The sequence below is a fragment of the Palaemon carinicauda genome, chromosome 1 (genome assembly GCF_036898095.1).
Source record: "Palaemon carinicauda isolate YSFRI2023 chromosome 1, ASM3689809v2, whole genome shotgun sequence".
In the NCBI taxonomy this organism is placed as follows: domain Eukaryota; kingdom Metazoa; phylum Arthropoda; class Malacostraca; order Decapoda; family Palaemonidae; genus Palaemon; species Palaemon carinicauda.
The window spans coordinates 252727000-252740931 of NC_090725.1; the positions used below are offsets into that span (position 1 = coordinate 252727000).

At 39.7% G+C, this 13932-nt stretch overlaps 1 protein-coding gene across 4 annotated transcripts in view; it reads right to left on the reverse strand.

Moving 5' to 3' along the window:
- The window catches only part of bchs (WD repeat and FYVE domain containing 3 bchs), a 748678-nt gene that overhangs the window by 64384 nt on the left and 670362 nt on the right, over positions 1 to 13932 (reverse strand). For all 4 annotated transcript variants that reach the window (XM_068389148.1, XM_068389155.1, XM_068389143.1 and 1 more), the window contains one exon: positions 9590 to 9752. In XM_068389148.1, the coding sequence (XP_068245249.1) occupies positions 9590 to 9752 (163 nt within the window). The remainder of the gene's footprint in view (positions 1 to 9589; positions 9753 to 13932) is intronic.

Genomic DNA, 13932 nt, shown 5'->3' on the forward strand with positions numbered 1-13932 from the left:
AGTGAAGTTAGACACTGGTCTGTTGTCAGGTTTTTTTGGCCCTTTCTTGTAGATGGGAGAAACGTTGCCTAGTATTCATCCTTGTGGAACCTTTCTTTCGCTGGCTGTCTTTCGGAACAGTTTGTAAGTGTGGGGTTATCTCTTCTTTTAGTTCTATAATCTCTCTTGGATGAATATCATCTGGACTTGGTGCCTTACACTTACTGGGTCCTTTTATTTTCTTTTTGACATCATCCATTGTAAAAGGGATTTTATTTAATTGTTGTGGCCCTTCATATTTGATATCTGGTTCGGGGAGGGTCACTGATTCTTCTTTAGTGAATACAGTTTTGAAATATGCATTCATCCCTTCAGCTTTTTCCAAATCATTTGTTATAAGATTGCCCTCCAAGTCTCTTAATGGGCTAATGTTGTTTTTGATTGGTTTTCTACTGTTTTTATATGAAAAAAAATTCTTTTGGGTTTTCTTTACTAGCGAAAGCCACTCTTTTCTCTTCATTGATCTTGGCCTTTTTAACTAGTTTATCTGTTCTTCTTATTGCATTAGCTATTTCTCTGTTGAAACACTTAGGTTTGAGTTACTTTTGGTATACATTTAGCTCTCTTTTTCTTTATATATTTCAACAAAGGAGTTCCATTGTGTATCGATGTTCCCTGTTTTGCCGTATTCTAAATTCTTGGTGTATTCCTTCAGTTTTATCCAGTTACTACGTCTAGATTGTTTATAATACTCCTTTATTTTAGATGAAAAATATTTACCGGAAACCTAACTATTCTGTGGTAACTTTTGCCAATATTTTCGTCTACTGAAACACTAGATAATAAATTTTCTTCTGTTGTTGGCACAATACCTAGTATGTTGTTTCCCTTGGTTAGTTTATCGACCCACTGATGAAGGAATTTATTGTTAACAAATTCTAGTAGTCTATGTCCCTCGTTTGATGTAGAATTCATAGTGTCCCAGTTTAATGCTGCATTGAAGTCTCCCATTAGGACAGCTAGTTTATTGTAACTTCTTGTCCAAGTAGTTTATACAGCTCTTCGTCCTGTTCTTGTGTTTGATGTGGTGGTCTGTATATTACTAGTACGGACAAGTTCTTTCCTATGGCGTTGATGTTTGCACCTGTCACTTCACATTCAGTTTCTCATTTAATTTCTATGGGTGTGTTAACTTAATTCAGGAGCCAAATAAATATCGATGATAACGAATCAACTATTTATTCCTGAATGGATTTATTTATAATACGAAGTGTTACCTTCACGGCTGACAAATAACGACTCCCCATATAAGAAAAGGCGGGAGGCGAAAACCATTACAGTAGACATGTAAACAAAGTAACAGTAGTAATTATTATATGTAAACAACTGGTCGTTTGACCATACAACTGTTGAACGACAATCATAACAAGATGTAGATAGAACTCTAGTATACTTCAACTTCCTTTTTTTTTTTTTTTTTTATATTGGATCAGAAAATATTTACCTTTAGAGTTCCATCATAAATAATGAAAATAAATGTACATTACAACTTAAGACTTATCTCTATCAAATGTTACAATACAAAGTTTATACTATTCCTTTTACAAAAATATATTTAATTACATTGCAAATCTGACAGTTTTTTGTCTTAATCTTCCACTTCGTCTCGGTTCCCTTATTTCTCCCTCGGTACTTTCAAACTTCATCTGTGGATCTTCATCAACATCTCCTCCGTATTCTCGAAGTAATCTACGGTTTCTCCATAGCAACTTTCCATTTGATAACTGGACATGATAGCTTCTATTCCGTAAACCAGCTTTGACTATTTTTCCCCTCTTATCCCATTTCTTGGATACTGGGTCTTGGATTCGAACTTCTACCCCAGGCAAGAACTCTTTCAGCTTTTTGGCAGATGCGTTGTACCACGTTGCAGTCTTCATTTCTCTTTCTTTTCTTTTCCTTTCTGCTTCTTCAATTTCTTCCGCACTTTCTTTCTGAAAAGCACTGTGATGAATGGGAACAGTAGATCTGAGAGGATGTCCAAATACTATTTGGTTTGGCGACCGTCCATCTGCTCTTGGAGTGTTTCTTAGTTCCAACATTGCTTCTTGAAATGCTTCATCCACCGTTGTTTTATTTATCTTTTTTAGTAAGGTCTTGACTTTCTTAACAAAGGCTTCGGCATGCCCATTACTGCTTGGGAAATGGGGTGAGCTTGGGCCCCACTCGATGCCCTTCCTCTCCAGAAACTTCTGAAATTCTGCGGCTCGGAATTGCGGTCCACCATCTGTTCGGATCCGTTGGGGGTTTCCCGTTATTGCCATCATTTTTATCATTGCCCCCACAATAGATCCTGCTGATGGATCATCTTTCCATTCATGGACCATCGGATATCCACTCAGGCGATCAGCATAAATCAAGAAATGTCTGCCATTACAGTAAAATAGGTCTGCAGATACACATTCGAACGGTCGAGATGGTAATGGGTCTGATTGTAGTGGTTCCTTTCCCAAGCTGGGTAGATGGCATTGGCATGTTTCACATTTCTCTACTAGCTGATTTATGTCATTTGTGATACCAGGCCAGTACACACATACGGGCACGCTGCTTCGTTCTTGTAATTCCTTGATGAGCAGTATGCAGTAGATTAAGAACTTCTCGTCTCTGTCCTTTCGGAATTACAATGCGCTGCCCATATATCACAAGGTCTTCGTCAATAGCTAATTGGTGCCGTATGGCTTTATATTGTTTCACACATGCAGGTACATCTTCATGTCCTACATTGTCATTCCTGACAGCAGTTACTAATTCCATGTATTCTGGATCTCCTCTTGCGGCTTCACGTAACTTTTCAATGATGAGGTCAGTGCATCCTTTCCCATCCATTGAATTCTCACTTCCTATTGATGCGATCCGAATAGCCATCAATGTACGTCCACGGAGATAGTCTTCACCTTCATCTGGATCCTCCACGGGTGCTCGGTTAAGGCAATCTGCGATAGCATGTTCCTTACCTCTTCTCCATTCGACAGTGAATTGATATTGACTTTGGAGTTCTGCCTTCAAATTCTGCAATTTAACATTTTCAACCTGGGTCAAAGAGTATTTGTTGAATATTGACAAGAGAGGACGATGGTCAGTAATCACCGTAAACTGTGGTAGTCCAGACAAATATAACCTACTTTTCTTCAATGCATATCTGATAGATAGAGCCTCTAGTTCTATCATGGAGTACCTGGTTTCAACATCTGTCAGGAACCTGCTTCCACAACTGATGAGTTTCCATCCATCTTCATGTCGTTGAAGCACGATGAAGCCAAATCCATTTAGTCTGCTTGCATCAGTTTCCACACGAGTTTCCCGAAGTGGATCAAATTGTGCAAGAACTGGTGTTTTTACGAGAAGTTGTTTCACTTCATTAAAGGCTTCAGTATGTGCTGGCAACCATTGAAACTGATTCCTGGTTTTCAAAAGTTCCCTCAGCGGCGTGCTCGCTGCACTAATGTGCGGGCTAAAGGATCCTAACTGATTTACCAATCCCATAAAACTTCGTAGTTCGGTGATATTTGTCGGCGTTGCAAAATCTGCAATAGCATTCACTTTCTTTGGATCTGCTTCTGTCCCGTTTTTGGACAAAACATACCCAGCAAACTGCACTTGTGGTTGAGCAAATTTGAATTTTTTCTCATTCAATGAAATGCCATGTTCGATGCACCTGTTTAGGAATGCCCGTACATATTGTATGTGTTCCTTATACGTCCTACTTGCAATCAGCACGTCGTCCACCACTTTATGGGTTCTTTCCAAACCATCAATTGCCAAGTCTCCTCTGAAATTGTAACTGTCACCTGTGCTGATGAATCCCATAGGCGCTCTCTTGTACCGAAATCTTCCCCATGGTGTTAGGAAAGTAGTAAGATCTCTTGAATCTTTATGCAACTCTAATTGCCAGTAACCCTTGACAGCATCACATACTGTGAAGTATTTAGCACCATGAATCACTTCATTTATAGCATCCTGTGGCGTTTTGGCATTGTGTACCGTCCTATTTACTTGCGAATTGAGCTTTGTGAGATCAACCGTCATTCTGATCCCACCATCTGGTTTCGGGATTACAACGATTGGATGGCACCATTCCGTTGGTCTATCTCCAACTCGTTCTATGACATCCTGATTAATCATGTTCTCCAGCTCCTTCTTCACTGCATCCCGCAATGGGTAGCTCACTGGTTGGGAGGCATAAATTGCAAAAGGTTTTGCATTTTCCTTAAGCTCTATTCTCATCGGTGCAGTTTTCATAGTTTTTAACCGTCCTTCAATGCTGAACACTTCTGAGTAGTCTTCTATGATCTGGTTCCTCGAGTTTATGCTGAATTCCTCCACTGGGCTATTTTTTTCAGTACACCGAAGATCTGTGATAATACGAACTGTTTTTTTCATAGGAAATGGGAAATTTTCATGCACGATGTGCAACTTCTTGCAGGCATCAAGAGATATATACATCTCCTCACTTTTAACGTCACTACAAAAAATAACATTTTCCACACATTTGTTGCCATTACCATGTAACACTAAATCAGTCTCTCCAATAACATTTAGTCTTTTGCCATTAACACTTTCTAAGTACTCTTCACAGAAATGGAGGTCCTGTTCACCAAGCATCAAATCCTCCATCATTCCCACACCAGCGACAGTCCTCTCTGCTCCTGTATCGGCGATGACCCATTTTCTGATGACATGACTCTTCAGTGGGTGATGGATGTCAACTGACAACATCGGACGTTTCTCAGTACAACTAGATATGTCGGCGACATGCTTGCGTTTATCGGCTTTAGGAGACGATTTTGTAGCGTTTTCCTTCCTTGGACTTTCACAGGCCTTACTATAATGGCCAAAGCGACCACAATTAAAACACTCCTTTCCCATTGCTGGACATTTTTTTCCTTGTTGGTGGGCTGAAAAACCACATCTGCGACACTTTGCGGATTCATCTATAGAGGATTTGTTGGCATGACTTTTTGTTCGCTGTTGACTTTTGCTTCTTTTCCGGGTCTGCAATCTATTCATATCAACACTATAACCTCTACTCAATCTCTGATCTTCTTTCCCTGCCAACTCACGGTTGCGGCATAAAGTGATCGTCTCACGAAGGTTAAGTGCAGGTTTCTTCCCCAACAGTTCCTGTCTTACACTCTCATCGCGAACTCCGGACAATATAAGAGTGGCAATCCATTCATCAGCACTCATGTCTGACAGGTTGACATCCTCTGCTTGCTCCCGAAGATCCACTAGAAAATCGTCAAATGACTCTCCGGATTCTTGCTTCCTCCGAACAAGCTTGTAACGGTCTACTGCGATGTTCCGTTGTGATTTAAGGTGTCCCCTAATCCTCTCTATGATTTCACTCAAACTTAATTGTGTATCCATTGGGATTTCCATTGCATGGCGAATTCTTTGAAGGAACTCTGGTGTGCAAAACGTCCAAAAAGTCGCGATCTGGTCCTCTCGAGTTTTCTCCCCTAGCTTCGCCACCTGTGCGTAATTTTTCCATGTAGCCTCCCATCTCTTGAAAATCTTCAAAGTAGTACCATCATCTAGTAACTCTGGGGGTCTAACAGAAATTTTTGTTGTCTCACTTCGGCGACTTCTCTCAACTCCTGTGGTTGCGTTATCATTGAGATCAGCCCGAGGTGTGACTCGTTCAAGGATAGCAGCTAATTCTCGTTCGCGGCGCTCCTGTTCACGTGTAAAGCGTTCTTCCTGTGATTGCATCTGCTGTTGTAGCATTTGCAACATAGTAAACATGGGATCACTTGCCGCAATAAAAGTAGTTTCCTTGTGCTTTTCAATATGAGTCTTTATTCCCTCCTCAGTGTCGCCTATCAAATTGGACCTTTCGATGGTTATTTGAAGTAGTCTTGATAATCTTGATGTATTATCCTTGTTGTCATAGGGAACTCCAAGAGCCTCCAGGTAATTCTTGATTTCATCACGATCTAAATCACCAATATTTTCTTTAGTGAGGGTAAGGGCTTCCTCACGAAGTTCTGCAACTATAGGCATTGTAGTGGTAGGGTTATTCTTTCTTCTTGTAGATATCTTCCTTTATATTCACTTGCGCCATGTGTTAACTTAATTCAGGAGCCAAATAAATATCGATGATAACGAATCAACTATTTATTCCTGAATGGATTTATTTATAATACGAAGTGTTACCTTCACGGCTGACAAATAACGACTCCCCATATAAGAAAAGGCGGGAGGCGAAAACCATTACAGTAGACATGTAAACAAAGTAACAGTAGTAATTATTATATGTAAACAACTGGTCGTTTGACCATACAACTGTTGAACGACAATCATAACAAGATGTAGATAGAACTCTAGTATACTTCAATGGGGTTTAAGTGATTTTTAACATAGAGTAACAAAGGTGGAGGACCTTTTTTGGTAAAGCGATCCTTCTTGAATAGCTTGAAACCTGGGATATAGAATTCTCAGGTAAAATCCTTTGTTTTTTCTTGAATCCAGATCTCGGTAATGCCTATGACATCTAGTTCCTCACTAGCTATCATTGCCCTGAAGTTTTCCATTTCGTTTCTAACTGACTGCGCATTGAATAGTGCCACTCTTAGGAAATTTTCTATCTTTTTTCTCTTCCTGTGACTTTGCTTAGTTTCCCTGATTTACTATTGTTTCAGTTTTACTTTTATATGCATTATCCAAGTTTTCTGCCAAATTTCCTCTAATTGTTGTTAGAGGATTTTCTAAAGGTCTCGTTTCTTCTTGGTCTACTGTGTTCAAGTAATTGTAGAGGCTGAGATTTAGTTGGTTTCCGTATACTCTCTTGCCTTCTTCACTAAAGTGTATTCCATCTCTTCTGTTACTTGCTAAGCTACAACCCCAGTTGGAAAAGCAGGCTGCTATAAGCCCAAGGTCTCCAACAGGGAAAATAGCTCAGTGAGGAAAGGAAGCAAGGAAAAATAAAATATTTTAAGAACAGTAACATTGAAATAAATATCTATATACTGTAAACTATAAAAGAGAAATAAGATAGAATAGTGTGCCCGAGTGTACCATCAAGCAAGGGTACTCTAACCCAAGACAGTGGAAGACCATGGTATAGAGGCTATGGTTTGATTTTGGAGTGTCCTTCTCCTAGAAGATCTGCTTACCATAACTAAAGAGTCCTTTCTTAGGAATAAGTCATTTACATTTGCCTGCACAATAATAGTGGTCTTCCTGTTCTCTGTTAAAGTTTTACTGACCACTTCTTCTATCTTCTGTGCATTGGCACCTGAATAGACCTGACCATTCTCTTCTTTTTGAGGCCAAAGTGCTCCCCTTGGTCCTTCACCGTAGAGTCTCCGATTAACAACGTCTTATCTTCTTCTTTCTCTGCTAGAGAGGAGAATCTGTTTTTGGTGGTAGTTACATTTCTAGGCTGTTGTTTAGTCTTCTTGGCTTTAACTAACCTTCCTCTAGTGGGTTTCATGAACTATCTTTTTGTTTGTCATTTCCTCTCTAGGTTCTGTCCTTGACTTTGCCTTATTATGTATTTCTTGGATACTTATCCCATTTTCTACATCATCTATGACTTATTTGTTCCTGATTTCTAACTGTTGGAACTTTGGCATGACCTCTTTCAATTGTTTTCTTAGTTCTGGGTTTTCATTTTTTAATTTCTCTATTTCCTGTTCTTGCTGACAGAACAACCATACACTAATATGGCTAGCAGCACACCCTTCTTTGAAGTCTACGCACCATTTGTTTATTTGACATTTTGCATGTTTGTGCTTTAAATTCAGTTTTTCACTCACTTTTAATTTCTCTGTTATATCGTGTAAAGCGTGTCTGTTTGTAAATCTCAACTAATAACTTCTATAATTATTAGCTGTGTGACCACGAGTAAAAAGGGGAGCTGGCTAATAGTTACCCACCTGCTACCGCATCTGCTTAAACCTAGGTGACTTTCTATCTTTTTTGTCCTTAACCTCCCATAAATGCTCCCAAGACAACAGTTAAGTCTCCTCAAAGTTGAGATGTCCCTAATGTGCCGCAGCTCCCAAGTGAGCAGCACAAGGCAGAAGTCTGTTTTGTTCGTCAGGATTGACAGTGGAAGGCTAGTGATTACTGGGATTTCCAGACATCCAGGAACAACTAGACTCTTAGGTACTACTGAATATTACCAAGAAGCAGCAACTGGGGTTTTTAGTTGGCCAGGACTCCAACAAGGCACAAAAGCTATGTCAACCTCATGAGCAGTTGAGCCTATTTCGCTAGGGGTTGGTCACAGGGAGTGGTCAGCAATTATATGTTAGGAATGTGCTTTGCTCGGCACTAATAGCACTATCCAGTCTTGTGTCCCCTGTCACCCTGGAATTTCTCCGTCCCAGTTTCTCAAAACCTGTGAGCGAGTTCCTAGCGTTGTTTATAGAGGTTCCAAAGCCTCAGCTCTGATGCATGAGGTAGCTGTCAGGTCCTTAATGTCTGTAAGTGCATAGGCTAGTTATAAATAGCCATTGTATCTAAATATCTGTTCTTTATTTTCTTCCTTTTTTCATTTTTTTCACTTTTTCTTTGGTTTAAGCCAGGAGATTGAAAGTTGAGAGTTTGGATATAAAGGTTAAGAAAGAGAAAAATAAAAATATGAAAATGTAGTAGAGTTAATGGTTGTTGGGTCCTAGTCTGGATGCCCAGAGCTGGTATTAGCAGCAAGGTTAAACCTACCAGGTTAGGGAGAGAAAACAAAAATCACCGTTGCCATTGCCCACCCCTTGAGAGAGAGAGAGAGAGAGAGAGAGAGAGAGAGAGAGAGAGAGAGAGAGAGAGAGAGAGAGAGAGAGAGAGAGAGAGAGAGAGAGACGATATCAACACTCAACTTGAATGACAAATTAAATCTAATATCGACATATAACTGTTTGGAATGTTGCATGCAAAAATTACGCCAATCATAACGTCAAGAACCAAAGTATCATGTAATAAAAAGTTCACGCACATTACTGAAAACTTTGAAGCGCGATTATTCAAAACTAACTTATTTTCGCTTCAAATATTTGCTAAAATTCGAAAAATGATTTATATAACTAAACATGTTAACATATATATGTTTTGCATTTCTTGTGTAACTAAGCTTTTTTATATAAAGTGATAAATAATATCGCTAGAGAATTCAATTTAAGAAAAAAAACAGGAAATTTAGCGTGACGTCACGGCGGTTAATCTATTTATCGATTTATATCTTGATATGTTTGTGATTTTTGGAAAAACTAATTTGTATGTTGTTTACATGATATTTGAGTATTAACATGCAAAAAAGGGGAGTCTTAAAAAAAAATGGAGACCATAATATACATGTGACGGGGGACATACGTACGGAGTGATGGACGGACAACGAACATACATATTGAGTTCTTATGCTCATATATTGTTGCCAATGGTAATAAAACTGTACCCTGAAAATATCTAGTCACTAAGTAAAGTAGTTTTGTTTATTAATATTATTGTTTGGAGGTGATCCTTAAGTAGTCGCTTGCATTACTTAATTTTTAAGCCCATTAAATGATTTCAGAAATCCTGTTACCAAAAAATAAGAAAAAACCATAGCTACCTGATGGATAATTAGAGCTTCTTCTTAGTACAATATCATCATGAGATTCCATAGACTGGCTCTGAGATGCTTCTATACTTGGAGTGCTAATAGTAGATACAGATACAGCTACTTGTCGATGTAAAGGTCGTTTTTCTTTGCTATATTTATCAGGGCTTTCCTCCTGCCAAAGAAAAAAAAACATAATTTTGATAATAATATTTATTATTTTAATAATACATACTGGTAGATCATATTACTAGTATCTACAAAGCTTAAGCATCTTGACACTAAAAATATTTCTCACTCAACCCCTTATGCCCTTCTTCCCCCACAGGGAATTGCCCATCATGAGAATGTTGCCCAATTTTGTGATAAAGAACCCACGTACTATGGTCCACTTCAACTCGTATCTCATACTACAGCAATAAACATATTTAACTATGAAGTGGGGAGAAATAAGAAATATAATTCAACTTACAGGAATATTGTGTAAATGAAAAATTGTATTGATAAAATTCTGTTTATTTTGATGTTACCTGTAGGTCACAAAGCTCACTACCACACTTTCTAGATAGTGGGACACTTGTAATCACAAAATCTGATGCATAAATAAACCTAACTTCCAAATATCCCCTAACATAATGGTCTAGGCTTTTATCCAGGGAAAGACTAAATTCCAAGATTTAATCTCTCTTATTAAAAAGACATCCACACAAACATTCTCCAACTAACCCCCAACTAAGAGGAACTTCAAATTCAAAAATTGTTGTATTAAACAAGTATATTTAAATTCAAGTGCTGCAATTGCAGCCCTTGGATCTACTCTTTTACTATTACCCGTGCATTAATCTGCCATAGTAGGACCAATACCTAATGACTTTGTGAGCTCCTGTCCAAGCTGAAAACCCGACCCCTTAAATGGTGAAGGTCTGTGCTTTTTTATTGTCGCATAAAGCCAGAGAGAGACCGTGTTCTTGAACACACCTCTTTTGGTACTGTCAGTGCTAAGAAAAGTCACTGATACTCAGGCCTGCGATGTTGAATTCTCTTCAGATATCACTACAGAGCTCTCACGGGACACACAATGCTTCATGGAAAAAGAGGATAGAGAGGGTCTTAAACTCGGGGATGAGTACAGACGGTTTCAGGGTTTTGACCATGAATTCAGACACTAAAGGAAACTTCCTTCCAACCCTAACCATGATTATCACATAAGAGAGTCCGTGCAACTTGCCTACTCTCTTCACCAACACTAAGGCTAGCAAAAAGACTCTTAAAGAGTCAGCTCTCTGTCTAACAACCTTCTCAAAGTCTTATGTAGAGTAAAGGTAAGAGACATGAGAACACGGGTCACGTCCCCTCCAGGGGCCTGTGGAAGGCAAGACTGATTGAAACTCCTCATCACCATATACAACTACAAGGGAGAGAAGTCTATACTCTTACGTTGGAGGACTATTCTCTAGGTTGAGTGGCAATCTTTCACAGCCGTTACTGAGCAGCACATATCTTGGTGAGGATAGATGAAGTTCGTGACCTGTGCTAGAGATGCTCTGACCAGTACCCCTTCAATAACATAAATAGCTGGAAATGGCCCACAGCTGCAGAGGACAGTTGTAGGTACCCAGACATCTCATGCACAGAACCTTGCAAAAATTCTGTTGCTCAGAGGGGCTTTGCAGAACCTTCCAAAACTTCTGTTGCTCAGAGGAAATGTTAGATAGTCTCCTACTGTAAAGTGCAAGATTGATTGATTATTAAATATTATCTGGCATGATAACAGCAATGGTCATTCATGCCAACAAATTTAGTTAACAATTATTATATAATTCTTATTTTAAATCATGATTAAATCTTAATAAATAAATTAGTCTCCACAACAAACTTGATAAAGCAATCCACATTGCATTCAGGTCCCCAAATTTTAGATAGCATTTAAATACCACTGCTATCCTTGCAATTACGAAAATGTTGCAATCTCTCAGTCAAATAATTTGGACACTCGGTTAATATATGCTTCACAGTCAATGGCACCAGGCAATCTTCACAGAATGGCTAATGTTCTCCACACATCAAAAAGCTGTGCATCAATCTGGTGTGACCAATTCTCATTCGGCACAGACTTAACTGATTGGTGGTACCTCTGAAGGTGTGGCTGACAGAGAAGCGAGTTCCATGGGGGTAATTCTCTTTGGATTACAACAAAAATTGCTTACAGATTTGGATATCACTCAGTTTATGACCATCTGAAAACCACCGTTGTCATCCTGAGACCTAGCATTCAATAATCGGTTGGTCAGGCGGCAAATCCGGTTGAACAGGAGAAGGGTGTAGGTGTCACGTTGAGTCCGTTGGTGTTGGAAAGTATCTTCGAACACTGCCCATGAGTTTCAGTTAAGGGAACAGAACACCAGGAGTTTCTTTTAGCTGCATGGCAAATAGGTCCATTACTGTTGAGCCCCACAAAGGAAGAATTAGGGAACCACTTTTTTCCTACAACTCCTGACAACTAAGAATGTCTGCCAGTACATTTCTCTTGCTTTGGATGTATCTGGCTGACAGCTTTACGGCGAACTACACAGCCCAAATGTGCATCTGCTTTGTCAACCTGCAAAGAGGTAGAAAAGCTGTGCCTTTGTGTATGTTGACGTTAGCTATTACAGAGGTGCTGTTGCTTATCAAGATCACAGAGTGCCTCAACAAACATTCTTCAAATGCTTGTAGAGCTAGAAACATTTGCTTGCATTTCACACACTATGTGCTGATGTCAATATTCTGATGATCACACACGTGCCACAACCCTCCTTCTAAGTATCTGAGAACTTACAAGTTTGGGGGTGGGGAGTCAAATGGAACTCCCTTGGTGAAGTCTAGTTTGGCCAGTCACCAAATAAGATTAGCCTGTACCTCCAGTGCCACTGCTTGGGGGTATCCCTGGAGGCTGACCAGTGATCCTTAAAACACCACAGAGGGGATCTCTGGTGCAGTTGCCTGTAAGGAACAAGCATCTCCAAAGAGAAAAGGTGGACGAGAAGACTGACAAAGTTAAGATGGAAGTACTGTCTTAGATAAAAAGTTGCTCTACCTCTGAGCTAGCTGATATAACTGCCTGATTGAAAGATTCATGGATGCCCAGATACTTCACCCTCTTCTTGGGTGTGAGACCTAACTTTTCAAAATTTATCATGATCCTCAAATTACAACAAAAAGAGAGCAGGCGATCTTGATTTGGTAGCACCTATTTCTTGGAGGAAGCATGGATCAACAAAGCGTCGAGATACATCTAGAAATGTATCCTGTGCGAGTGGATCCAAGTTAACAACAGTTAGAACACTTGACGGAACACCTGGGGAGGAGTGCAGTTCCCAAACGACAGTGTCTTGAATTGATGTACACCTCAGTTGAGGAAATAGCAGAGGTACTTCAAATAGGACTGATGGGCACCTGGAAGTATGCATCCTTCAAATCCATTAAAACCATAAAATTGTCTACTTGATCCAGGGCCATACTAGTAAGGTCCGACCAAGGCAGCTCCAGGGGTCTTGACCCTTGGGAGATGCCAAAACACCGATCAATGACGAAGGGCCTTCCTAAAACTGGAGCCATGGTTGCCACACCCAGTTCATTGGACACATGTATGTGTGAAAGAACCACCACAAAGGAGCACTTCAAATTTTTATTATCAGCTTCTGTTGATACTGGGCTAAGGTCAGGTGCCTTCTAAACATCAGAATCCACAGTGCATTTGTACCTCTCCAGAGTTGAGAGCTCCGTGGGCTGCTCAGGAGATTTACTTCCCTCCATGAATAAGAGTGGTCTATCCCAAGGACAGATTCAGCAACATAATCAAGAGGTGATAATAGATAAGGTTGGTTTTCATCAGCAAGTGAATGACTTTCAAAGTAAAGACATAAAGAGGTAATTATACACTTTCATCTATTGATCATGAGGTGGAGGAAGCTGTGGCTTTGTGCTCATGTCATAACCCATCACCCACCAACCTGGCTGCATGGAAGTGCAAAATGACGTCCTTTATAGATACCAACTTCTCCATTTGGACAACAAAAGAAAGTACCCACGACAAAGAAGGAAGCAGCACTCCTCCGACCAGGTAAAAATGATGGAAACCACCCACTCTCTTTCAATACATGGCTGACAGAAAGAGCGCATATGGCTATACACATCTGATTACCCCAGCTTTGGCACTGGGCCACGGCCTATCAAATCTGGAAATTTTAACACCAGAATCCATCACAATGAAAATGCCAAGAGGGAGTAAATATCCATAAAAATGGTTTAAATTCAGTGTTGAAAATTAGCACTGGACTAAAATGCCATCTACTGAAAACAGGATAATAACCCCT